Below are 27693 nucleotides of genomic sequence, written 5' to 3'. Positions count from 1 at the left end.
TGCAGGTGCTGAGAAATAACATTATCCTGGATATCCTCCAATGACAGCATCCATCTAAGATACATCTTTAAAAATGTGGATTTCCAGCAAGTACTGCAAATGTGTCTCTAGTCCTTATTTTTAAGTAAAAAGTTCTTTGTCAAAGTTTTTTTGACCTCTTATAGCTGCATTTCCCCATGGTGCCCTAAGTTTAAAGACGACACCGTCATGTCATGACATCAGAATCTGAAAAGAGTAAACCAGCATAGAGATGGGAACTAACCTTGTCAAAGCTCCCCATTCATAACAAGGAAGTGAGCAGCATAGATGGCTACAGAGGGCAACAGAAGCCCCCCCAGGCTTTAAAGTAGAATGTTACTACACAAAAACTGAGAGGACCTTTTCACTTTTGGTCTCCTACCAGAAGGATTCTCACCTCTGCTTCGCTACTCCTGTGCCATGTTATATTTAACCAGTCTACCTGCAGCCTGGAGTATTTAGCTAGTGAGACAGTTGGCAGCCCACGCCATGGGAAATAATTAAGGAACTGAGAATCCTGTGATGCTCAAGAAAAGGGGATTTTTATGCATTACATAAAAATGAGACTAGGGCAGAATCCAGGATCCCCCTAACATTTTTTTGCAAACCTGCATAATCCCATGTGGTGGGAGTTGGTCGTGGTGATTTTCCCGCTAAGTACCTTGCTTTAAATGTGCAAAACATCCTTTTGAAAATCCTTTTCCAATTGCCACATTTTTCTCATAATTCTACTGTAAAAGAATGAGATAGCTCAAAGGATTTGTGTAAGACACGAGAGTGTGCTACGCAGGGTCAGTACTCCAGAACTGCCTGGCAGGATTTTAGAAAGCACTGGCAAATAGTCCCCTTAGTCAAAGGCAGGGATGCTTATGCTGATTTTTAACATGACTGCCTCCGTAGCCAAGCTGATCAGAAGGTGCCTGTAACCATATGGCTCTGGGTGGCCTTCTACATCCTGGCACACATCTCGCCTTGGGAAAATAGGCTGCTTGTCTCTGGTGGTGTTTCAGGCATATGGCCTTTCCCATAGAGCCTCAGTACAGCCCATGGAGCACCTATTGGGAGTGCTGCCTTTCCCGCAAAGTCAGTAAATATTTTAGCAGTAGTTTTTACTTTGTAATCTGAGACTATTTCATTCAAACACTGAGTACCAAATCAAAGCCCTAATGAAATACCACGCATAGAAGTCCAGCTGAGAAAATGAGACTGTCCTGGAACTTAACTAAGAATAACTGCTGATCATCACTCAGATACTTTAGACGTGATTTTATGTTCCAGTTAACTGTGTAAAGGAAGGAAGGAAAGAAGTAAATTATCATTTACCATGTGAGTTGCTTTTTTTTTTTTTTTTTTTTTTTTTCCCTTTCTAAATGTCACCCTGAACTATAAAACTTTGCTCTTTGTCATTTACAAAGTCCTGGCTTCCTGCCCAAGTAGAACACGTTTACGGAAGGTCTGTGGCAGTCTTCTTGCACAGTCCATAGAGATGGTGCCTCCTTTAAATTTGTGTGCTTGTTCTTACTTTTCCTTGACTTTTGCTTGTTGTTTGGAGAACAAAACCATTTCTGGAGATTGCTAGTAATGAAAATATGGGCAATAGATAGTCCAAACAAAACAAAAAAAAGAAGAAGGAGGTTGTTCTCTCCCTGACCCAGAATTAAAAATAAAAATATACTTTTAGATAGTGCTTGATGCAGAAAATGTTCACAGAATCACAGAATTATCAAGGTTGGAAAAGACCTAGAAGATCATCTAGTCCAACCATAGATCATCTAGTCCAACCATGTTGTGCTTTTGACTGTCATTTGAGCCCTTCACAGCATTTCTGCAAGGATACCAAAATACAACATTGTTTCAGGACCAGATAACAGCCACTTAATAGTGTAGGATTTAAGACTGCTCTAAAAGTCACACAAAGAAAAATGATGCTTGCGTAACTGGACCCGGTATGTTACAGGCTTACGAGTCAGGAAGATTTGCCCATTTCTTGCTATGCACACACCACACACACACACACACACACACACACACACACACACGGCTCATTAGGAGCTATAAAAAAGCTGTAAAGCTTATGTACTATCTGGACAAGATGAACAAGTAGAAACTTCCAGACCTGCTCACAGTGCAGGAAGTATTTGTTAATACTGACAGAAGGACAGAGTTTGGTGCTGCAACATTCCTCACTGCCGGCCATTTAATATTATTTTCAATAACATATCTCAATTGGAAGTAGGGAAAATCAGGCAGTCCTATCAGTAGATGTGCATTTCTGCTTCTGGCCTGTCGCACTTCCTGTTCCATGGCAGCACATCTCAGCACCTTTGTTGGAGCTTGCAAACCTGCACAGACCCACAAGAACAGAAACTCGTCTATGGGTAGGGAGTCTGATCTGCCCTCATTGTCTGCACCCGTTGAGACAAAAATGGCCAGCACCAGTCCATCACTGAAAGGAAGGTTGCAGTGAGGGCCAAGTGCTGGGTGGAATGTGGAACACAAGATTAGAGCCACAGCACTACTGGCAGATCATAATTTTGGTATCTTACATCTTTAGGGTTGTTTTAATACAACATGCATGGAGGAGAAAAGATGCAGCTTTAGCTTCCTCTTGAAAGCCAGATAGCAGATCAAGTTATGCTTTGCAACTGTGCCTCTTTAAAGTGAATTAACAAGTTGTGATAGAAGCTCAGAGTGATGAGAACTGAGAAAGCTAAGTAGAACTTTGTTCTGCTCTCTTGTCCTTCACATTTGAGAGGCATTTGCACTGAGCTAACTTGGCCATTTCTTCTTCATGTTTTCCCTTACCAAGTATGCCTGACAAATACCACTCCCAAGGGAAGATGAAGTGAAAAGTGAGATCTGTTTGTTGACAGACTTACCACTGTTCTTATCTAATGACAACAGCTTGCAATCAAGTTGATTCCTCCCTAGCTTTTGTCCAAATTCTCTCAATTAGGTACAGTGGCTGTATGCATTCCTGTTTGAACACATCTCAGCCAGTTTTAAGTAGACTGTCTTCTCTGCTTATCTGAGGCTTAGACACAGCACAGGCTTCAGCAGACTGCATCCTGCCATCCTGCTTGAAAATCCTGCTACAAGCATCACCCCAGCTAGGCTGCCATCATTATTCAACTCCAGCTGCTTCAAAACCAGCTTGAAGTGTTCTGTATCCCCTAGTGGATGCTTGACGTGTGTCAACAAGCATGAATCAGCAATAGCAATCATGTTTATTCTAGCAGAAGTGTACACGAGTGGAACTTGAAACAGACAAACCACGTCCTTAAGAGCTTTTAACCTGAGTAAAAGAAAACAGACCCTTAAAGCACTGGATTGATCTCACAAGCAGAGTGGATCATGTGATGGCAGCAGAAAGTGGATCAGATCCACTATTTTATTTTTAGAGAGACAGGGTGGGGGGGAAAAACAAAACAAAAAAAAACACCCAACTTGTGTAAAGTTTCTTTCAGCTGAAGATGTAGGCTCAAGTCATCAGAGATTGAATGAAGTGATATAAATCACATTGACGTCGTAAGCACTCTTCTGCGTGGGTTTTAGATATGTTCTATCTTAGCCCTCCTTGGCCAAAGAGCCCACCAGAACAGAGGCTGCCTTTCATACTATGTGACTATTGCTACTCTAGCAAGTTACTGGAAACTTGATTCAAATTCTATAGGTAAATATAAGTTATATAATAATCCACCAAAAACCATGATGTTACCATAACCGTAAGAAAGAGATTATTAATCTGTTATAGAACACTAGCAACTTTAAAGTCTTGTGATGCCTTTATCCGATTCCTGTAATTTCAATGACAATCTCAGTTCTCCTCACCTGGTTTTGATGGACCTCATTTTATCATATATTCTTTGATTTTCAGATATTCTTTAATTTCCTCTTCCTTGGCAAGGAACTCTGTGCCAAAAACCTTACCAGCATCCATGTCATCTAAATTATTATCAAGGATGTGAGAAATCTGTGCTGTGAGGGGGAGGAAATAAAACCCCAAATCTTGCATAGCATAAACAACTTTGTCTCATCTTCCCTATCTCCCCTTCCTCTGAAACATCAGATATAAGCTGCAAGCCCATGCTGTGGTGATACTGACCTAAAACTGCTGTGGTTGCTTGCTGTAAGTATTGACTGTGCACTGCTCACCTGGTAGTTTTGTGAAGAACAAAGAAGAAAATGCAGAAAGGCAGTATCTTGTTATGCTTTTCCTGCTGTGTGCATCTGCTTGTATTCTCCTTATATCATATAGTAGTTGTTACCCAGTCTTTTCCTATGAGGTACATTCACAACAGAGTGCATTCACAGCAGCTGAACGCTGCTGGACACCACTTTCTTCAGAAAGAGTGGCTGCATCAGAGGGACCAGCTGTCCTGGAAGCACTATGCCCTCACCTTTATTATTCAAGCTCTTTCATGCATTTTTTTGCTGGCACAATGCACAAGGATATGCACGGCTGCTTTTGGTTACTTGTGAAACTCTTAGACTGAGTTTTCACTTCCTTATACTCAGCAACTGGTTTTGGCATAAATCAAACAGATGTAAATGGGGAGTTAAGGAGGGAGATAACACCTACACTTGACGTAGATGTTGATTTAAAAAGACACATTCCTGTGCTTTTGGGTGGGAGGAGGTAATTTCCGTGCAGAAGGCAGTGGCACTGTCAGCAACCATTCAAACATGCCCTCTCTGGAAAAAAAAAAAGTAAGCCCATCTTCAGTTACTGATTCAGCTTAGATATTCTTTCTCTCTTGGAAACAATCAATTTCAAGTAGAGTTTGAAATATTCCCAGGGACAAGTATTGCCTTTGGTGGATTGTTTTTTGTTTCTTTCTTTCCTTAATAAATTGCCACAAAAGCCTCTTAAGATGTTTTATGGCTGAAAATTTTCATACTTGTTTATCAAAACCTTGTGAGAAAAGGCAACTTTTTTTTTTTTTTTTTTTTTTTTTTTTTTCAGTTGAGTTGCCTGCAGGAGGTGCTGTGAGCTTCTCTTTTTTGCGAAGCTGAAATTGAAAGCAGAAGGGATGTAACACACATTACGTAGGTTGATCTGAAAGTAATGTCTCCTACTTACCTACAAGAAAACTACAACAAAGAGCACAACAGCACTGTTTTGAAGAGTAAATTCTCAGTTACAAAACACTCTTTTTCAACATAGTCCCCACCAATAGCTGTGCTTTTTGACAGTGATGAGCAGAGCCTGCATGCTGCTCTTTTATCAGTGTGCACCAGTGAAGGCTACCTCGTTGCCAGGAAAATGTTGGTGACAGAGTTCATCTTTCATCAGCCTGAACAGACGAAGTTGGAAGGTACCCCTCTATGTGGTGGGAATGGTTGGACAGTCCAACCAAGACTGGCAGTGCACTCCACCATCTTCAAACTGGTATGGAGCCTGGTATTACTGTGTTGCAAGAGAAAGGTTGTCTTCTTCTCTGACTTGACGCTGGACATTTGAGCCTGCATCTTAGTCAGTGTCATCACATAGCAGACAGAACTGATGGTTTGTCTGGTTTCCAGGAAATCCAGGAGGGTCATCCCTTTCCTATCCCAAAAGACAGTGCACATCACTTTACCTGCTGAGGGCTGTGTCTTGAACTTTTTCTTTGATGAGGAATTCACTTGTCACCACTTGATGAATGACCATTCTGACTCCAGCTTATAGTGGAGACACCGCCTCTCGTCACCGGTAATAATGTGATCCAGGAAACTGTCATCTTCAGCCTCATGTTGGTTCAGTAGGTCCTGACAAACTTGCATATGGTGTTCTTTCTGTGAGAGCATTTGTGGGACCCACCCAACCAGTGCAAACTTTGTGCTATTCTGACATTGCAACCATCATGCACAGGAGCCAATATTCAGTTCTGTTCATAATCTTCCTATCTGCATGGATGAGCTGATCAGCACGCTCTTAGCTTCATGGTGTGACAGCTGTGTGTAGCCATCTGGAACATGACTTGTCTTTCACATCACTGTCACTACTGCTGAAACATGCCACACACCACCTCAATATGTGACATCCTCTGTTTGGTCCCCATAAAAGTTCACCAAGCTTCAATGAAAGCCAATGAGTACCATTTTTTTCTGCACAGAGGAATTCAGTGACACACCTTTGCTTCATATACGCTTCCATGTCAGCTGCTGTGGTGTCAGACTGCCCCTCTGCCACCACCAGTCACACGACAACAGTGTGTAATGGGATAGTGGTGGGAAGGATCCACCTCTACTGCTGTACCACCTCTGATGGCGTGGGCCAGTGTTATAGTAATTGAGAAGCCCTTGGGGGGGGGGATGAATAAAGATACGCTTTGGACTGAAGAACTGTCAGAGCATAGGTGCCAAATAGATGAATGTGACATGAGCTTGGTATTTTCTAAGTGTCTGAGGATGGATGGCCCTGCCACATCAGTCTGTCAGTTTCTCAGGCTTCAGCGGCACTAATCAGAGATCCGTCACAGGGAGGAAAATCGCAGCTGAGAACCCTCCTTTGTCACAGAATCACAGAATGACCCGGGTTGGAAGGGACCTCAAGGATCATGTAGTTCCAACCCCCCTGCCTGGCAGGGCCACCAAACATACACATTTACTAGATCAGGTTGCCCAGGGCCCCGTCCAACCTGGTCTTGAACACCTCCAAGGACGGGGCATCCACAACCTCCCTGGGCAGCCTGTTCCAGGGCCTAACCACTCTCCTAGTGAAGAACTTCCCCCTAACATTCAACCTAAATCTTCCCTCTTTTAACTTAAAACCATTTCCCCGTGTCCTGCTATTGTCAGCGATTATGCGGCACTACAGGATTATGTGGCACTACAGCATTTTATTTAGCTGCTTCCATAGGGAAACGTAGCGGGTGTAGAGGAATAGAACCCAGATCCAGGTCAGACCCAGTCTGAGAAAATTACGTGTCTTACAGTCATCTGAAGCACACAGATCTGCCACACTGCACAGCACAGTCTACGGCCCCGGGCAGCCGCTGACAGACAGGCGGGCCGTCGCCCCCCGCCCCCCGTGGGCGGGGCTGCAATGCGCGCGGCTCCGCACGGTACTGCGCGGCAAGGGGAGAGGCGGCCGCCGGCTGAGGTGATTGCACAGCGGGCCCTACCGGGGCGGATGGGCCCCGGTAAAGGGAGGGCTGCGGGCTGCGGGCAGCCGGCGGAGCAGCGGGGCCTCTGTGGGCATCGCCGGGCGGGGCGCGCATGGCTGGGCGCGGCGGAGATGGGCGCGGGGAGGAAGCGGGCCCCGGTGAGGCGGTGGGACCCGGGGGGAGGAGGAGCGAGCGTGTGGGGAGGAGCGCCTCAATGCTGCTGCTGCTGCGGGTGGTTCGGTTCGGGGAGCTGCGGGTCGTTTGTCTTAAGGGGGGAGCCTGCGAGGTTCGGGAAAATGCGTCTGGTCTTTCCCGAACCCGCCGCCTGAACCGAGGCCTGCGGGTGGCTCACGGCGGTTTGTTTGTTAAAGTTGTGCTGCAGAGGGTCAGCAAGGTACTAAAAATAATCCCGCTTTGGGGCTGCCCAAAACTTAACGTTGACCGAAACTGAAATGTGGAATGTGTGTGCGGCAGGGGACTCTGGTGAGAGGTTTGTGTCTGATCTGGGAACGTCATTCGTGCAGCTTCAAAGACACGCGTGCATCTTCCCTGTGATTTCATTTGAATTCATCGCTGTTTTTACACACGCAGAGCTGGGATGTCCTGCTCAGGAGCATCTCCAGAAGGGGCTGGTTTAGAGCTGGGGGAGCAGAGATGCTGTAAGGTCTGAGTGCAGGTGGTGTGATTCAAGGTGATAAAGGGTAACGTGCACCCTGAGCTAATGGTATGTGTCTCTGGGAGTCTGCAAGCACTTTTTCTCCCATTTTCAATTCGAGGGACTGAACACCATACATATACTTAAAATATTAATAGCCCGTTGGATGCAAAGAACGATGAGGTCAAATTAGAGCAGCCACCATCTAAACACATAACTGCGGAAGTTCTGGCGGGAGGAAGTAATTAGTTTGAGGTGTGACCATCTGAAAGTGTAAACCAGCATTTAATTAACACAGTGCTTTTTAAGCCTAATGAAAATACAAATGTAACAGCTCACTGTAGAGCAAATGCTATTAATTTGTGGCTGAATTTATAGAATTCAGCTTTATTTGTCACAAGAATAAATTGCTGAAGTTCCAGGTTGTATCTCTTCTGCTTGAGGTGGTTGGCACTGTTGGATTACAGGGCTGAATGAGAAATGCCATTTCTGATGAGCTCAGTCATGGCAGCTGTCGTTGCTTTTTGCTGCTCTTCTTTCGTTCTCAAAAGTGAATCCTGACTGATGGAGTTATATTAGGAAAAAAAATAATCTCTCCTTTCTGTGTTGTGTGCAGTGCACAGCATGTAACCCCAGGCTGTCGTCTGACCTTGAATCTTCTGTGAAAGTACAAAATCTGATCCTTCCAAGACCTTGCAGGAGTAATTCTCTGTTTTCCCCACAGCAAACTTTTATTGCACTGTAAAAAAACAAAAATTAAAGGAGCGTGAAATTGGACAGTCAGTGTTATTGTCATGCTTACACAGCAGCTGCTTGGGAAGAGCTTCCCTAGCTATCAGAACGGGTAGAGAGATTGATGCTGCTGTATCTGTGTCAGAGGTGAGCAGTCCTTGTGCATTAAGCTGGAAGAAGTCACCTCCTGTTTACTTGCCACTAAAAAGCAGTAAAAATCTGACATAGCATCGGATTTCATACCCTGAGGATAGTACTTATTTAAAATCCAGTTATTCCCAGAAGGAGAACTGCAAAAACATACCTGGTCTGATGTTCTCCTACCAAAACGGTGGTTTCTGCTGGGGGGAGAAAGGGAGGCAGTGGTGTACATTGGGTTCCTGTATATTTTTTGGCTGAAGTAAGTCAAAAGAGCAAGGTAAAATGGTAAACGTGGGGTAGGTAAACATTAAACGTGATTACAAAGCTTAATCAGCTACTTAACAGGTTGGAAGAGTCCATTAGAGGAAATGTCTTGTTACATTAACTGCTGGTGTTGTTTGTTAAGAAAAAAAACAACAAAAAAGCACAAGAACCAAACATTCAGTTGGTTTTCACTGTCAAGGACTCCTTTTTAAAAGTAAACAACAACAGCACCCAGAAATATACTCCAGCTCGACAAATGATTATTGCCATTATTAACTCCAAAAATTGTTCTTTTACAGTAACCTAACCTAATGTTGTATTATTTAATATCTTGATGTACTTTGGCCTGCAACATAGAATGAAAGGGATTAGGAGTCAATATTTAACTCAGTGCCTTTCACCAAACTGTGTTTGACAGATACATAAACTGGCTTGAGCAACAACTTTCTTTTTGTTTACAGAATCTATCAGTGAATGTATCTCTGAGCAGTTTTCTCCATTCTGTGATTTTATTATAGTTGTGTGTTTTTTTTTTCCTTTGATTTACTTATGTGCCAATAATTTTCTTAGCTAGAAATTTTAAATTTCCATTTGAATAAGAAAAAATCATTCTATTGTTCAGAATTACAGCATCATTTAAATTGGAAAAAACCTTTAAGATCATATGAAGTTCAACCAGCTGCCTGACCTAGCAAATCTGGTTGCTAATCCATCTCCTTTAGTTATGCCTCTGCACGTCTCTTAAATACCTCCAGGGATGGGGACTCCACCACTTCTCTGGGCAGCCTATTTCAGTGCTTGATCACACCCTTGAGGAAGAAATTCTTCCTAATGTCTATTTTAAAAAATCCCTGGCACAACTTGAGTTTTTCCTCCTTGTGTTTATCACCTGAGAAGAGAGACCTACACACTCTTTGCTGCAACCTCCTTTCAGGTACTTCCAGGGAGTGATGAGGTCTCACTTCAACCTCCTCCAGATTAAGCAGCCCATTTCTTTCAGTCATTTCTCATGACTCTGCTTTCTAGCCCCATCACCAGCTTCGTTGCTGTTCTCTGAACACTTCTCTGTAACTTAATATCCTCCTTGCAGCAAGGGGGCCCAAAAATGAATGCAGCATTCGTGGTTTGGTCTCACCATTGCAAGCAGACAGTAAGCTCCCTGCTCCTGCTGGTGTCTGTTTCTGATACAGGCTCAGATGCTGTTGGTCTTCTTGCACACTGCTGGTTCATGTTCTGCTGCTGTTGACTTGTTATTGTCAGCAAATTCAGTGAGGGTGCACTTGATCCCCACATCCAAATCATTAATAAATTAAAATGTTGACAAAGTTGACAACAGCTTTGTAGTTTTGCTACATTGCCAGCACCCTTTTCCAGTGTTCCACAGTTTAAAAGTTACAATTGAATTTTATAGTATTTAAATACTCTTCAGGTAGAATACATGATTTACTTATAGAAGAAAACGTGTTTAAGTAGTGAGTTCTAAATAAATGGAAAAAGCAACCCTATTTTTTTTCTAAAATCTGTACTGCAAGGCATTGGTTGTCTGCTGTCACTGAGTAAAGCAGTATGTCTATACTTCTGCGCTGCAGTTATGCATGATCTATTACATATGTATGATTATATTATATGATATATTAAGTGTGCCATTTATTTGCTATACGATTGTTACTAATAGTTTCTGCTTATTTGTTCATTTATTTTACAGGAACTGTATTTCAAGAATCTTTCAAGACAGAAACAAAAAGAAGACATGGAGAAGAATGGAAACAACCGCAAACTTCGTGTCTGTGTTGCTACTTGCAACCGTGCTGATTATTCTAAATTAGCTCCTATTATGTTTGGTATTAAGGCAGAACCACAGTTCTTTGAGCTTGATGTCGTAGTGCTTGGCTCCCACTTGATTGATGATTATGGGTAAGGTGGATTTTTCTACCTCTCCCATTCTGTTTCTGAAATGTTGGCAGTAAAGTCATGAATACTGGGTCTCAGAATCCTTGTTGTCACGGAAGCACATAACAAAATTTTAAACCTCATTTTTCATACATTATTGATATATTCTGTTTCACTTTTCAGAATCTTCTAAGATTGTTTTATATTTATTTATTTATTTATTTATTTTTAATGAATCAGTCTTGGAACTTTAGAAAGCTTTGTGTAAGTGCTGGAACTGAGTTTTTCAACAGTTTCTAACAAAGTGAGAAATTCAGTTCATTCAGACTTACCATAGAATCTGGAGCATGCTCAGCAAAACGTTTTATTAAAGGTGTCCAGAAAACTTGATGGAATTGGAGTAGGGGGGATGATCTTTGTATAGACTAGAGTGTGCCCAGGTTAGTTTTCATGGTGGGGGAGACTTGATCCACAGGCCTTAGTTCAAATATAGTACAACGGTTCTAGTGTTTTAGTATGCAGTTATTTTGTCAAGCTGTGTTGTTGCAAACCCAAATTCTATTTCCTCTAACACTTTCTCTCTTACCTTCAGTAACACTTATCGCATGATTGAACAAGATGACTTTGATATTCATACAAGATTGCACACTATTGTGAGAGGGGAGGATGAAGCAGCCATGGTGGAATCAGTAGGTCTCGCATTAGTGAAGTTACCAGATGTCCTGAACCGTCTGAAACCTGACATAATGATAGTTCATGGTGACAGATTCGATGCTTTGGCACTAGCCACATCTGCAGCCCTGATGAATATTCGCATTCTTCACATTGAAGGTGGGGAAGTCAGTGGGACCATTGACGACTCTATTAGACATGCTATAACCAAACTGGCCCATTACCACGTGTGCTGCACAAGGAGTGCAGAGCAGCATTTGATAGCCATGTGTGAAGACCACGATCGCATCCTTTTAGCAGGTTGTCCCTCGTATGACAAGCTTCTCTCTGCCAAAAATAAGGACTACATGAGCGTTATACGCATGTGGCTGGGTAAGCAATTCACCTCTTTATGGTTTTCAAATGACTTTAGACAAACTCGCTGAGTTCTTAATCCATGGTCTGTGGTGCTGTGGGGATCAACTGGGGATCTAAAACCTGAGCAGTGAATGATAATGAGAATCGCAAATCACAGTAAGATTGATCAAACCTACTTGTCTCCTGTTGTGAAGCAGCCCTTCAGGTAGATTCTTTTCTTGCTGCCATCAGTGCAAGTTAGGAGCAGCTTCAGAGCTGTCGTGTTATTACAGACTTAGAGAGATGTGAGAACAGCCCTTGGCTCTGGTTTAGACCAGCAGAGATTTAGATCTAGGCCTGAAAGTTAACAGTGTGTTGTGCTTTGGAGAGGTAAAAGTTGTGAATCATGTCTAGAGAGGCAAATAATAAGCTGTTACATCACTCACTCCTCTTACTGTTCTCTGCTGCTGAAAAACAACAAACACTTTCTTTTTTTTTCCATTTGAACAGGTGAAGATGTTAAACCCAGAGATTATATAGTTGCTCTGCAACATCCTGTAACCACAGATATTAAGCATTCCATAAAGATGTTTGAACTGACACTAGATGCACTCATTTCCTTTAACAAGAGAACACTTGTTCTGTTCCCCAATGTAGATGCAGGTGAGTAAAATGCCTGCATGACAGAAGAATTGGTTTACAACTGGTTGTAAAGCATAAATTGGTTCACACAGAGTGCTTTTTCCCAGAATCTCCAGCTGGATGGAAATAGCTGGATGATCTCAGCATCAGATCTGCATCCACTGCAACTCCGTGTCCAAATTGCTGGAGGACATTTCAGCTTTTCAGTGTGGGAAGGATGATGAAGGGAAAGTGTATTACATGTGGAAGCAATGTGTAATGCCTCCTGCACTAACTGAAAAATATGTTAGATTTGTTGAAATGATTTTGGGGATTAAACTTAAATGCCTGAAAGAGAATGAAAACAACTCAGAGATGACAGTTCAGTAGACTATTAGCTTCTTTGTGTGTTGAGACTTTCAGTGAACTTGATTCATTTATTCATGTCTTCTGTTTTTCTGTAGGAAGCAAAGAGATGGTTCGGGTGATGAGGAAGAAGGGCATTGAACATCATCCCAATTTTCGGGCAGTGAAGCATGTCCCATTTGACCAGTTCATTCAGCTGGTTGCCCATGCGGGTTGCATGATTGGTAACAGCAGTTGTGGTGTCAGAGAAGTGGGAGCATTTGGCACACCTGTCATCAACTTGGGGACACGTCAGACAGGAAGAGAAACAGGTAAATGTTTGCATAATTACTTCAATTTCTTTGTAGTTCTGAAGGTTTTTTGTTTCACTTAGTAAAGTAAATGTAAATGTACTTGGTAAAGCAAAGTAGATGCTTTACAGAGACTGTCCTACAGTGTCAGTGCAACTTAATTTTTGGCCTGTTACAGCTTTGCTGGCTATTCCTGTATATCTGTATCATGTTAGTGATGAGATAATGAAGCATTAATATGTATACAAGTTAAATATATAACTGCATTTGCAGTGCTTCCCATTTAGCAGAAGAGGCAACTAACTGTTGTCCTCTATAGCTATTTTCATGTTCACTTGTATGCATCTTTCACTTTAGAAACAGGAACTCATCACCACATTAGGAATTGTCTGTATTGTGATACTTCAGTCATGCAGATTTGACATAAATAACCACTTGCCCATGGTTTTCATTGTACTTACAGAATTCTTTTGAAAAGTAGTACTCTGCCCTACACGTTCTGCTAGGCATGATAATGTACTCTAGGAGTCAACGTTGCTTTATTTGGAAAGTACACATAAAGTGAAGAGTAATGTTGATTTGACTGTAGTTTCCTGCTCAGAAGAAACAAAAATAATTACTTCCTGATTCATCTAAAGCAGTTCTTATCCTCTGGCATCATTTCTGTAGGTGACTTGTCCTATTTTGTTAACTTTTACCATTTAGGTGAAAATGTTCTTCATGTTCGTGATGCTGACACACAGGATAAAATTCTGCATGCACTACAGCTCCAGTTTGGTAAACAGTATCCATGGTAAGTATGTTTCACTCTGGGAGGATGTTGAAGTGGTAGAGGAAAAGCATTTAGAGATGATTTGTGGTATTTGATCACAGACCTTTTAGTGTGCTAATCTGAGGTTACTAATGATGCTTTGGTATAACTGGTAGTTTAACATCCAGCAGAAAACAAAGAGGAGAAAATTCATGCATTATTTTAGACTAGAATTATGAGGATGGTTCGTTCCATAGTATAACACAGAGCATGGGGGAGAACATCCTGCCTGTCTACCTTTGACACCTGCTTGAAAGACACACTACTTTGTAGCTGGATTGGCTTCAGTCATGCTAAATGGAGAACCATGAGTGCAAGCTCTCAGAAAGGCTGCTGGATATATTCACTGCTCTTCATACTTCCAGTACTGACCCTCAGTTATAAGACATCTGAGCTCTTAAAAACTATAGGATATTACATATGTTTAATTAAGGACAAGACTCAAGAGTATATTTGTTAAAGACTTCAGTATAATAATAAAACTAAACAATGGAGTACTAAATGTCTGATAATATTATGTATAGAGATATTTAGAAATGAGACTTATCTGTAGCAAATTGACGTGAATGGGAGTCTTGAGAGGTCTGCCCAGGAGCCAAGATCCAGGATATTGCTGAGAGGGTACCACAGATTGTCAAGAGCACAGACTTCAAATCCCATTTTGCTCATTCATGTGGGCATGGAGGATACAGTAAAGCAGAACATGGGCAGAACCAAAGGAGACTATAAAATTCCACTGCAATCAACTGGGGGATGAATCAGGCCAACCAGAATAGTGGCAGATGTTTTTTAGCTGTGTGTCATGACAGGAGCCACAAAGCCAGCTGCCTCTCAGCTGTTTATAGCTACAGGGGATCCTCTTGCATCCCTCTAGGGAAACCTGCATCCTCTGCTCCCTTTTCTTCTCTGAAGTGCCTGTATACCAGTGCATACAGCATGGGGAATAAACAGGAGGAGACAGAGACTTATGTGCAGTCACAGGGCCATGATTTCATTGCTACCATAGAGACATGGTGGGACATCTCACATGACTAGAATGCTGTCGTGGATGGATATGTCCTTTCTAGGAAAGACAGGCCAGTAAGGTGAGCTGCTGGAGTTGCTCTTTCTGTGAAAGAAAAACTGAAATGCGTTGAGCTCCACTTTGGGATGAATGATGAATGAGTGGAGAGCTTGTGGGTGAGAAGTAAAGCATGAGTTAATATGGGTGACACCATTGTGGGTGTTTACTACAGGCTGCCTGATCAGGAGGAGGAAGTTGATGAGGCCTTCTGCAGACAGCTGAAAGTAGTCTCACAGTCACAGGTGCTGTTTCTAATGGGAGACTTTGAGCACCCTGATAGTTGCAGGAAAAGCAATACTGTCAGGAACACACAGTCCAGGAGGTTTCTGCAATGAGGTGAAGGTAACTTTTTGTGGCAGATTGTGGAGGAGCCAGAGAGCTGTGCTGCTGGACCTTGTTCTTACTAACAAGGAAGGGCTGGTTGGGGATGTGAAGGTTGGGAGCAGTCTGGGATGCAGTGATCATGAGATAGGGAAGTTCAGGACCTTGTGTGGAAGAAGAAAGGCACTAAATAGGATGGCCACTCTGAACTTCAGGAGAGCCAACTTTGACCATTTCAAGGACCTACTTGGAGGTATCCCATGGATTAGAGCATTGGAAGGTAAGGAGGCCCAAGAGAGCTGGCTAACATTCAAGTACCACTTCTAAGCTCAAGATCAGTGCATCCCTAAGAGTAAGAAATTTTGCAAAGGTGGCAGGAGACCTACATGAATGAACGGGGAGAAGAGACTCCATCAGAGGACCCCACAAAGATGATGAGGGGCCTGGAGCATCTCCCATATAAGGAAACACTGAGAGATCTCAGACTCTTCAGCCTGAAGAAAAGAAGACTGAGAGGGGATCTTGTCACTGTTTATAAATATCTGAAGTGTGGGAGTCAAATGGATGTGGCCAGATTATTTCTGTAGTGCCCAGTGACAGGACAAGAGGCAGCAGACAAAAACTGCAACACAGGAAGTTCTGTACAAACACAGGGAAGAACTTATTTACTGTGGAGGTGACAGAGCAGTGGAGTATGTTGCCCGGAGAAGTTGTGGAATCTCCTTCTCCAGAGACATTCAAAACCCATCTGGATATTCTCCTGTGGGACCTACTGTAGGGAACCTGTTTTACCAGGGGCTGGACTAGATAATCCTCTGAAGTCCCTTCCAACCCCGATGATTCTGTGAACATACCATTTATTACTGTTACTACTTATCGTTTCTGTGATAAGCATATATTGACTGTGTGTGTAGCATGTTCGGAAGCTTAATTCGTAATATCTGTGATTTTAGATTGTTATTTTGAGGGGCCTTTAATTTTGAACTCTTATTTATTTTTTGTTTGTTTCTATTTAAAAGCTTTCCATTTTTTCCATCCTATGTTCCATATTCCTAAATGAAGCTAATGTCAGGCTTGCACAATCTGTTGTGTGTGATCTTCAAGCTACTGTACTCTGTCTACTGTATCCCACAATATACTAGTCCAATGTGTAGCACTCTCATAATAGCGATATCAGAATTTTGTAATGATACAATATTACAGCCTTCTGTCATTTAAAAAGATTTGCAGATTGCAGTGTTACTTCCATTTAAATTGATTTATTTATTTTTCTTTTTCTTAGCTCAAAAATATACGGTGATGGTAATGCTGTTCCAAGGATTTTGAAGTTCCTTAAATCTATTGATCTCAAAGAGCCACTGCAGAAGAAATTCTGTTTTCCTCCCGTCAAAGATAATATCTCTCAAGATATAGACCACATCCTAGAAACGCAGAGTGCTTTGGCTGTGGACCTAGGTGGAACAAATCTCCGAGTAGCAATTGTCAGCATGAAGGTAAATATTATCCTTCTTACTAGTCTGCAGACTTCTGAGGGCTTTATGGTTCTTTTCCTACGATGGATATAGGTTTGGATGCAGAAGACTTGAGGAAAGAAACAGCATGGTCCTAGTTGTCTACCATCTGAACGAAGTCATACAGTCTTAGAAGTACAGGGCAAGTTTCTGATGTGGTGGTTTCCTGTAGAAGCTGCCTGAACTCACCGTGCAGCTTTTCATTTATCAACCAAGAGGGAAAGGTTCCATACCCTGTCTCATTCCTTTTCTGTTTACTTACACAGCTCTGTGACAGATGCAGAGAACCATTTTTAGTAACAGCCAGTATGTATAAAAGCAGTCTGCTCAGAGGAGGTAGTGGGAGGTCACAAGATACAGAGTTTTGCATTTCTTCTATCTGGAGAAGAAAAGGTAGTAATCAAAAATCTTACTATCTTCCTACACAGCAGCATGATCAGTAATGGCACCAAACCGTAAATGGAAAAGCATTTGGTGTAAGATGTAACACCACTGAGATGTTGACCACTTGTAGAGAATCAGGTGAAAAATAAAAGACTAATTACAAGCCTGGAAAACAGGGAGGAGTTGAACAAGCTGCAATTGTTTAGTATGGGGAAGAAAAACTGGCGGTAAAAAAAAGTTATGTAGAAGCCTCTTCTGCAAGGAGAAAAATCAGTTCAGCATTTATATGAAGCAGTAGCAATGGATTAAAACTACAGAGTAGAAAATTATTCTAAAGGATTTTTTACTATCTGACTTAGTTGTAAATTCAAAAGCTGGAATAGGTAGTTTGGGATAGTATGATATCTTCATCACAGAAATAGTAGGAACTTCTTCTGAAATAGGCTTGAAATTACAGCTGTTAGAGTGTGTATGGAGAGTTAATGCTTAGAACTTCACCTACCCATTTGTCTGGTAATGTGGTACAGTGAGAGCCTTTTCTTTGCCTGTGCCATGGAACAGATAAGGATGCACTGTGTGCATAGCTTTGCTTCTTACAGACAGCATGTCATGAGTGCTCGCCAACTGACTTAGTAACATAGTTGGTGAAAGGTAATGAAAACTGAAGTCCTAAAAGGAATAAGTGAAGCTACCAAAATGGCATCAGTATCAGCCTGGTGTCGGATCACTTGCAAAGGTGTCCTTTACAGAAACAAGTAAATACACCCCCATGATCATCAGCTGATTTCCCTGAATTACAGAATATCTACTTGAACTTGTGAGCTTCAAGGTAGGGGTAATAATGACGTAAGTATTATTTAGGTATCGTGTTAAAATACTTGAAATAATTATTACCCAGGTGATGATGAGAATACAGTTAAGACTGAAGAATTTAACTCACTTAAACATCAGTTTTTCCGCTTTGGAAAGCAAAAGAATAAAAAATAAAAATTCTGAATTCTGCAGCACTTTAAGGATTTGATTAGTTGTGTGAGGAAGCTTTTGGCTTTTATTCTCAGTAGTGTTGGAATACTGCTCCTTTTGCACTGGGTTCTTTCAGATAACTAAATCAGATAGACATAATTAGATGGGAGGACAAAATATCCTCCCTGCAGACATAGGAAGAGCTGCCTAAGTTGACTGTTATGGTTCAGAATGTTTGTATTCACTTGAAAGTGTGCGTGTGGCAGCTAAGGTCTGAAAGAAAACTTTATCAAGTGTAATTTTTCTTAGCAATCAAACTAATACCGTGGTTTCTGCCAACACAAACATGAAGGTAACTGAATTGGAAAAAATGCTGTCTGTTCTGCAGTGTGTAGTTTGGGTGGCATTTATGAAAGTTAAAGTGCTAGCAAATTACAGCAAAATGATCGAAGCTTCATAATAAAATTTACACCACAGTTTTAAGCATTTAACAGCAAGTGGCAGAGATGAAGGTGAGGTTTTCGTGAAGAAAATAGTAGTTTTCAAGAACTCAGGAAGTGCTCCTTTTGAAAGCTGCTGTCTTTGGAGGTCTGCTGTAGCCTGGTCTTACAAATAACTTCCTCTGTTTCTCCTTCCTCCCCAAACTAGAAGAGTAAACTGAGCATCATATAAAGTAACAACAGCAGGAAACACCATCGCTGGTGCTGGTAGAGTGAAATATAGTGTTCAAAAAGATCAAAATTCTGGCATTTTCTTAGTTATTTTGTCAAGAACATGTGAGATGTGCTGCATATAGACTGACTGACTTTGTTATTCCTTTGTTCTTAGTTATGCAAATACATGGCTGTTCGCTTAGGTATATTTTATAGAGTACTCATTATATAATACAAAGAACAGCCTTGTTAAACAAAATCTCATCTTCTGCATATTCGTTGCCTTGTCCTGCAATATTATCATTACATTAAGGTTAGTTCTTTTGTACCACAGATTCAGATATGCATAATTTTTTTTTTTTTTACTAGCACTGCATGACTTGCAGGCTTTAAAAATAATCCCTTGGTTCTGCATCCTCCCTCCCACATACATCAGATGTCGCAGTAGATGGTACTCCAGAAATATTTCCAGTGACTCAGAGTCATAACCACTTAGAAGAGGGATTATTTCTGAAAGCATAGTAAGTTGTACATTAAAATTCCAAGCACTTCTCTCTGGCTGGTATAGCAACAAAATGCAACTGCATAAAATAGCAGTGTCTGCAACAACATCAAATTTCCACATGGTCAGATTAGGAACACCTCATTCTGTGTGGATTGCTGTGGATTCTGTCCTCTTTTTAGCAATTATTATGAATTTTCTTAACACTTACTTAAGAACTGAGCTGGGGACAATCAGAGGACAGTCAGTTCTGTAGGACCAACATTTAAGCTATATATTGTATTTTAAAAAAAAGAAAAAGAAAAAAACTGTCAATTTTTAAGTTGATCTGTGTTGAAATTAAAGAGAAATTTCAATAGAGAGCAAATTTCTCTGGAGAAGACTTATGGTTTTTATTTTCCAGGGTGAAATAGTTAAGAAGTATACCCAGCTCAACCCTAAAACTTATGAAGACAGACTAAGCTTGATTCTAAGGATGTGTGTAGAAGCTGCATCAGAGGCAGTAAATCTGAACTGCAGAATTTTGGGAGTAGGTAAGTTAATAAATACTTTTTTGTCTTTTCATCTGAGAATTTCAATATGTAACGAAATCACTACTGACTAACATAAAGCACTTCCTTCACACTGATCCTGTGTGTTGAACTCTTACATTCCTACCTGCATCTGAAAAAATTAATTTTATGAAAACGGGAAGCTGACTATAAATACTGAAGCTGCCCTTGTCTGTAACAGCCAGGAAGGTGATCTGCTGTACTGTATTACATTGTCTCTGTTATTCTAAATTTGAATGGCAGAAAGGTTCTCTAAATTAAACATGCATGAAGTCTGTAGTATATAGAAATGGATTGTGAAATTCCCTGCAGAATCTTTGTATTGAAGCAGCTCCTGAAACAACTTCAACTGCGTTCATTTTCCATTGAATCCTGTAAGCCTTTCTTTATGGCCAGGATTGGCTGTGCTGTAGAATTCTCAGTTGCATTAGGCAGAGTAAAAAGGTTACAATCTTAGATCAGTTTTGCAGCTAACAGAGACAAAAGCAACCTTTTCATTCATTTCCATTTTGCTTACACTGTAGTAGAATCATAGAATGTTTTAATTTGTAAGGGACCCTTAAAGACCATCCAGTTCCAGTGCCCCTGCCATGAGCAGGGTTACTCTACACACATTCGGGTTGCCCAAACTACCCCAACCTAGCCTCAAACATTCCCAGGGATGGGGCATCCGCAGCTTATGTGCTACAGGAGCCAATATACAGAGTTCTTATATGGGGGAAAAAAACTGTTCTTTCATTTATTTAATTATTCCAGAATTACATTCCTATTTACTTGTCAGCCCACTTTCTTTGTGACTGACCATTACTGTTTGGTTGCTCCTGAAGAAAGGGAAAAGTTTTGCTACAGAATAAGATACATTTTGTACCAGGTTATTTTGCTGTTGTTGTCTGATACTTGCCTCATTCAGTCTCATAGTTTGAGTCAGGATGTTACTTGAAATTAAGGTTTCTTTTAGAGAAAGACATGTAATTTCTATGTGAATAATTGATTTGCTAGATTATCATTATTTCCCTAAGGCTAAAAATCATAAACTCAGGGTATTCTCTTCTGTCTTGCAAATACATAGAAGAACTAGACGTGATCCTAGAGCCACTATTAGTAGTACTGATTATTTATCTTAGGTAATGGTAAAAGTAAAGGCATGTTTTAATAAGTTCTTGCTGAGTTAGCATGAATAATTTTTTCTTTTGGTAAGGATTTCCTGAGTATCTTGAGATAAACTACAGAATTAGATAATGTCTACACAAGAGCTATGGCTAAAATACCCAGACTGTGGTGTTTAGAACTAAATATCTCTATAATAGAGTGGCCTATTCCTCAGAGGTCCTGAAAGAGTCCATCAGCTTTGGAATCCTCTCCAGCTGGAGAAAAACTGTTTAATGGTAACAATTATTAGCCATGATTCCATTCAGTAGACTGAACTGTTCAGAGTTTTAATGATTTACTTTGCACAGTTTGCTATGTTGTTGTCTTTCATGCATTACTAAAAAGAAATGCAGATATTAAGATTTGCTGCAGTCTTGCTTGAAGTAGGAAGACTAACTCTCTGTTGACTAACATGAACCATTCCCCTTCTAGCTAGTCCTGAGATACTGAGTGTGTTGTCTTCAGAGCAATCTAGTTCTGTGAATTCTCTTCACATGTCAGTAGCAGCAGTAATACTGCCAATAATACATAGAATATTCACCACTGTGCTTCAATACTGACAGGAGAAATAACACTTCTCAGTGCATAGAGAAAAGCTAACTTATACTAGTGGTTTTAAATAGACTTAGTTTTGCGTTTTCTCTCCTGTATACTTAGGTATTTCCACAGGTGGACGGGTAAACCCTCGAGAAGGAATTGTACTTCACTCCACAAAACTCATTCAAGAATGGAGCTCTGTAGACCTCAGAACCCCAATATCTGATGCTCTGCACTTGCCAGTCTGGGTGGACAACGATGGAAACTGTGCTGCACTAGCAGAAAGGAAATTTGGTCATGGAAAAGGAATAGAAAATTTCGTAACACTCATCACTGGTACAGGTGAGTGCATTATTGTTCAGTGAAATATGAAGTCAAAACGCCAGCACTGTCACTCAGAGGCTCATCTAGTTTTAAAAGCATAAACACCTGAGCCATTTATGGGCTCCAATCAGAAGACCATGGTTCCCCCTTTCTTTTTTCCCATCTGTTTTAGAATCAGCCAGTTTCAATGTCCTACTGAACTGAACTTTGAAGACTGCATTTTGGCTTTTTTACTATGGGCTGATTTCCTGTCTTTGCAGGAATTGGAGGTGGAATCATTCATCAGCATGAACTGATCCATGGCAGTTCTTTCTGTGCTGCTGAGCTTGGGCATATTGTAGTATCTTTAGATGGACCAGAGTGCCTGTGTGGTAGCCAAGGATGCATAGAAGCATATGCCTCTGGAATAGCATTGCAGAGAGAAGCTAAGAAACTGCATGACGGTACGTAGCTATGTGTTTTATTTTTGAAAATATTTAAATGATTCCCAAACTTCAGTATAGTAAAGAATAAAAATAAAAACAAAAATTCAAAGGAGATGCTGAAAAAAAAGAACAGAGCTGCCACCAGGAGGAGACAACAACAGGTATACAGGCAGCTAGCTAGGAGGTCTTGTGTATAGGCAGTGGAGGAGCTGCAACAGCTTGTATTAGTACCATACAATTCTTTGTCACATATGGCAGTATGCCACAAGCCATATTTCTCAGTTTATTGACTGAGGTTGATAACATTTATTTTTGATTTTATGAAGGTTTGGTGCAGGTGATCATATTAGTTAATTATTTCATTTGAATTTGATGCTAGTTCCCTGAACTGTGACTGCTAAATTCAGGGCAGGGCCGATAGCTCACGTTTCAGACTTCAGAGTGTAAGTAGAGATGGCAGAAACCTTAACTGCCTGTTTATTCCATTTCTTAACACATCACCATTCTTATTTCTTGGCTTTCTCTTCTCTCCTTCAAACAGAGGATCTGCTTTTAGTAGAAGGAATGTCAATGAAGATCGAAGAGGTTGTTAGTGCTGCACATCTCATTCAAGCAGCTAAACTTGGAAACACAAAGGCAGAGGGCATTCTCAGAACAGGTAAGAAGATAACCAAAGGTTAAAATAATGCTTTGCTATTTTCTTCTGGAGTACAAGTGTGGTAATACACAGCTTGGTCTTTCACATCCATATCACTGAATGATGCACTACTGCACTTTTTTTTCCCCTTAAAGGAAAGGTTAATGACAGACTAATACAGTCTGATAACATACAATCAAAACTCATTGCCATGTGGAAGAAAACACTCTTCTGAATACTAAGTTATTTTCTGCTATCAGATCTATTTCAAAAAATTGTGTTTGCTCTGCTTTGAGTATTCCGTGTAATTTCTTTTCACTTTATTTTTTTCAGCTGGTACAGCATTAGGACTTGGAGTTGTGAACATTCTGCACACCATGAACCCCTCTCTTGTGATCCTTTCCGGAGTCCTAGCCAGCCACTATATTAATGCTGTCAAGGATGTGATACATCGACAGGCTCTGTCATCTGTTAAAACTGTGGATGTGGTGGTCTCAAATCTAGCAGACCCTGCTCTTCTTGGAGCTGCTAGCCTGGTACTGGATTATACTACCCGTAGAATATACTAGGTGCCTGGAAGAATTACAGAAATGAACTATTCAGATTCCATATGGGTGGAGGGAATACTTTGCCCAAAATCTTTCTTTGACCAGAGCAGCTACAGAATCAGAGTAACGATGTTCTGAATAGTTAGTGACTACTTCAACATTTCCTAATTGAAGTATTGCCTTTTTGTATTTTTTCTAAATTTCACCAGAATTCATAGGAACTGTTGTGCAATTCTCTTGATTTTAATCACCTCTGCTGGCAAGCCCAGATGTTGCTTTAAGTGTAGCTGAATTATTTATGAGTGTATCTTGATGTATGGTAGGGAATACACGTATTGTGTCAAATTATAGCTAATACTTGGGGATCCAGTTCTCATTTTTCACCTTTGTGAAATGAGAAGTCTACAGATGTGACCAGCTTTTCTATTTACAATCACCAACTGCAGGTGTTAGTTTCTGCAGGTGGAAGCAAGGGAAGGTGCCTCCACAGACAAAGAAGCTCTGTTTAGAAGTGGTTTGCGAAGGACTTGGAGGATAAGGTTATTTATTACATTGCCTTTAGAGGGCAGAGTCCCGTTTTAGAAGCTTTGCATATGAAGGAAAAAGACAATCGTCTTGTGAGCTTGCAGACTGCAAGAGGAGTCCAGACAAACTGACAAGTGTAGCAGCGAGCGCCTTTGTGTTCTGGCTACAGCCCGCAGTAAATAATGTTCTTGTTGACTTTGAGTTTCGTTTTATTGGGTATTCTCAAGGGACTCAGACAACCACTTTGTCTCCCAAATTAGCAGAGAGGGGACTTTATTCATCGGTGGCCAGTTATGGGACAGCCAGTAATGCGGTACAGATGACCATAAAGACTGTCTTTTGGAGATATCTCATTCACTGCAGTGACATAACGTGGTGCTGGGGCTGCAGGTGAAGTGTCAGTGATGTCCTATATTCACCATCAGCTCAGAGGATGCAAAGTCAAATCTGAGCCTCATCCTCACATCCAAGGTATTCATTAGCCTTGGTGCAACTAACCTTGGCTTGAAGGCTTGCTTCATTAAAAGATAATTTATATGACACTGTGGAAGTTTCTACAAGAAACATTCTGGGAGAGAGAGAAGGCTTTTCTGGGACCTGGGTAAAGGCCGAAGATCACACAGTGTGATCCTCTTGTACATTTAAGGAAGGCAGGTTTCTTTGACATATTGGGTACATAGTTCTGTCTTTATTGATTTGCTTTTTAGCATGCTTTCAAGATGCTGTAATACTGACAATTACTTGATACAAGAAAAAACTGAAAAACAGGACAATATAAGTGGTCAGCTATCTCAGAAAGAAGACAGCTGCCAGAGAAACAATCTTGTATTCTGGCATTTAATGACCTCAGCCATCTGCCCCATAGTAAGGATGTGCTGGCTCTTAACCCTTTACTAAGTTGCATCAGGCTTTATGTGTTCTTTTTCCCTTAGTGTCTGGATTTTGTGGGCAAGTCCCAGTAACTTCAATACCAGAGCAGTAGCTCCATGAGCAGGCCAAGAACTCTGTTTTGATCTACAGTGACAGCAGCTCAGGGTGGGGGTGACAGTATTGAGGCTCTAACAGGGAGAATCCCTATCATTTGACCTTTCCATCCTCCCAGCATCAATGAGGAATGTCTGATTAAAAGTGGGACCAGATTCTGCTTTCCAAACCTCCCAGTGCTGTTTTCCTTTTGACATCTCAGATAAAATCTTTCCTTAGCAGCTGAAGGGAGATGGCAGGCAGTGACAAAATAGGAAGGATATTTAAACATCTCAGAGCATTTGATAAAATAAACCTAAAGTCTGTTCTCTTTGAGAAAATGGTTATTAAAATGCTTTTGAAATTGTTGGTTTTTTTTTTTTCTGGCAACTGGACAAAAACCAGCTGCAAAGGGGCAAGTGGTGCAGAAGTCCTTGGGTTTTCCTGAGACATTTGTCAGCTTATAAAATTAAAAAGATCTTCATACTTAAAAGTGTAGCAGTGACTTTTGTTCACTTGTTTTGTTATTTCTTCCTCCCATGTTCAGAATCCTGTTACACTTCAGGCACTTTTCTCTGAACCAGAGGTTTCATAGATACTGACTCCCAGTTCTATCGAGTGCCAGGGAAGAACATCTGCAGTGCCACACTGTTTGGTTAGTTGATGTTGGCCTTATGCACTTTAAAGCACCACTCCTTGAAAGTCATATCACAACTGTGTTGAAGCCTTAACAGTGTTGCCAAGCATGCCACAGTCAGCCCTCCAAGCAGATGGCATATGGCACTGAGGAGCACGGGTAGGAGACCCTTGGGACATGCACTTCAATCATCAGTATTAACATGCACCAGCAGTACTTGAAATTGCATAGTGCCAAAAGGCTGACAAGTAATTTACACTGATGCAGGCTTACTGCTGTACCTTACAACTAATGTAATCATTACAAAACTTCTATGAGTCCACAGTGCTGCACTGCTGCGTCTGGTAGGAAAAACTGCTCCACCCAACTCTGCCTGTGCACAGACACAGCCAGGAGCTGGAGCAGTGAGGGGGCAGCTGAGTTCTGCCTGCCGCTGATTCCTGCCAATGCTTTGCAAGCAGCACAGCTAGTCAGCACTGCAAACAATGTCTGGAATGTCTCTTTAAGTCTCCTGAGCAGCAAATGTAGTTATTCAGTATTTTCTGTCTTTGATCTGCTATCCAGGGAGTCAAAATCAACAAATGCCTCAGCCTTCTGGTGATCCTTCCATTTAAGTTATCAGAAGTTGGGATGCACAACCAGTAGAAATAATGTCAATGCTGTATTGCAGAAACAAATCACACTGCACAGCAACAGTTTATATTCAGTCACCTGCCTAGGTGAAATCTGATTACCACGTCTCTCAAATGCAGCGGGGAGTTCACAGCCATTAGTGAGGGGAAAATGCTGGAACTGTGCACCCCTCGAGGAAGTCCAAGTAACTTTGGAAAACTGCTCATCAAATGCACACTGAAACCCTTGCTTTGGCAGCTGAAATACCCTTGCTAATGCTGTGCATTTAGTACAGCTGTGTTTTAGTCTGGCACACAGCTATGTTTGCTTTGTACTCTGAAAGCAGATGTTTTGCGCTCTGGGTCTGTAAGTATGTGTTTTAAAAACAGCTAAAGATGCTCATGAGGTTCTGAAGAAGACACAGCTAAAGTCCATGGATGAAGTTTGAATACATGACTGTAGCACTTCTGGGTTGGTCCATCAGCTAATTCACACAAAACACAAACTATGTAGTCTGCTCTGTGGAAACAGAATGATGCCCAAAACACTGACTGCATGGTACGCTCCAGTTTGGTGTGAAGTCAGACTAAGATTACTCCTTTTTCAGAGTGAGGAAGGCAACAAGGACATGGGAAACAGCCAGTTTTCTGCTACTTTCATAACTGAGGAGAGCTTTTATGTCTGCAGCCCTCCTCCCGCTCCCATACAGGTATCAGCAGTACCATAAGCAAACCACAAATCATTACAAAGCTTTAACTTTTAGCTGAAGACAGTCTTGTTTGAGAGCTCACAATTTTTTTTTCCAGAAGCTTAAAAAGAGACAGTACCTCCCCTCACCACTCTTGCTTTGCTTTTACAATTAGGCCACCATTGCTACAACTCCTAATTTAAACAGAGCATCCCATACCCAGTCACTGCACAAAGGCCTCCATTGACAACCTTTGACAGTGAAGATCTGCAGACTGCACAGCCTTGCGCAGGCTGCGCTCAGTGCCAGCATGCTGCTGCAGCATCACTGCTCTGCAGAGGAACAAGCTTGCCCGTGTGACAGGTACCACCAGATGAATCCTCTTTTGTCAACCTCAACAGACAATCCCTTGTCCCTTCTCAAATACTTGCCAGTAAACTATGCATTCTCCTCTTGACGAGCTGCACAGAAAAAATAAAGGGGGTTCATAGCTACTGACAACTTCCAATAAATAAACAAACAGCATCAGATGGAAGAGGACCAAATCTGAGACTGTTAAGCCTGGAGAAGTGGAGTTTCGGGGGGATCGTATCAATGTGTATGAATAGCTGGAGGGACAGCATAAAAAAAAACAGAGTCAGGCTCTTTGCAGAAACATCCAGTGCCAGGACAGGACACAAGGGGCACACACTGGCACACAGAAAGCTCCCTCTAAACTCCAGAGAGCTTTAGTCTGCATCTGGAATCCTCCCCAAACTGAGTTAGGCTCTCAGCTCATGCACTAAAGATTAAGAAATTCTACACACCAGCTAA

At 41.4% G+C, this 27693-nt stretch overlaps 1 protein-coding gene across 3 annotated transcripts in view; it reads left to right on the top strand.

Moving 5' to 3' along the window:
* Positions 1-25436, top strand: part of GNE (glucosamine (UDP-N-acetyl)-2-epimerase/N-acetylmannosamine kinase) — a 30090-nt gene extending 4654 nt beyond the window's left edge. For 2 of the 3 annotated variants that reach the window (XM_015849508.2, XM_015849507.2), the window contains exons 2-12: positions 10607-10815; positions 11384-11835; positions 12310-12462; positions 12885-13097; positions 13782-13869; positions 16554-16764; positions 19688-19817; positions 21642-21863; positions 22106-22288; positions 22812-22928; positions 23241-25436. In XM_015849508.2, coding sequence (XP_015704994.1) covers positions 10652-10815; positions 11384-11835; positions 12310-12462; positions 12885-13097; positions 13782-13869; positions 16554-16764; positions 19688-19817; positions 21642-21863; positions 22106-22288; positions 22812-22928; positions 23241-23476 — 2169 coding nt within the window. In that variant the 5' untranslated portion in view covers positions 10607-10651 and the 3' untranslated portion in view covers positions 23477-25436. Of the gene's footprint in view, positions 1-7011; positions 7106-10606; positions 10816-11383; positions 11836-12309; positions 12463-12884; positions 13098-13781; positions 13870-16553; positions 16765-19687; positions 19818-21641; positions 21864-22105; positions 22289-22811; positions 22929-23240 lie in introns of those variants that run through there. The other variant, XM_015849506.2, reaches the window with a different exon arrangement.
* Positions 25437-27693: the final 2257 nt, after the last annotated feature.

The sequence above is a fragment of the Coturnix japonica genome, chromosome Z, assembly GCF_001577835.2.
Source record: "Coturnix japonica isolate 7356 chromosome Z, Coturnix japonica 2.1, whole genome shotgun sequence".
Lineage (NCBI taxonomy): Eukaryota > Metazoa > Chordata > Aves > Galliformes > Phasianidae > Coturnix > Coturnix japonica.
Note: the sequence above shows the minus strand (reverse complement) of the source record. Positions and strands in the feature narration are given on the sequence as shown.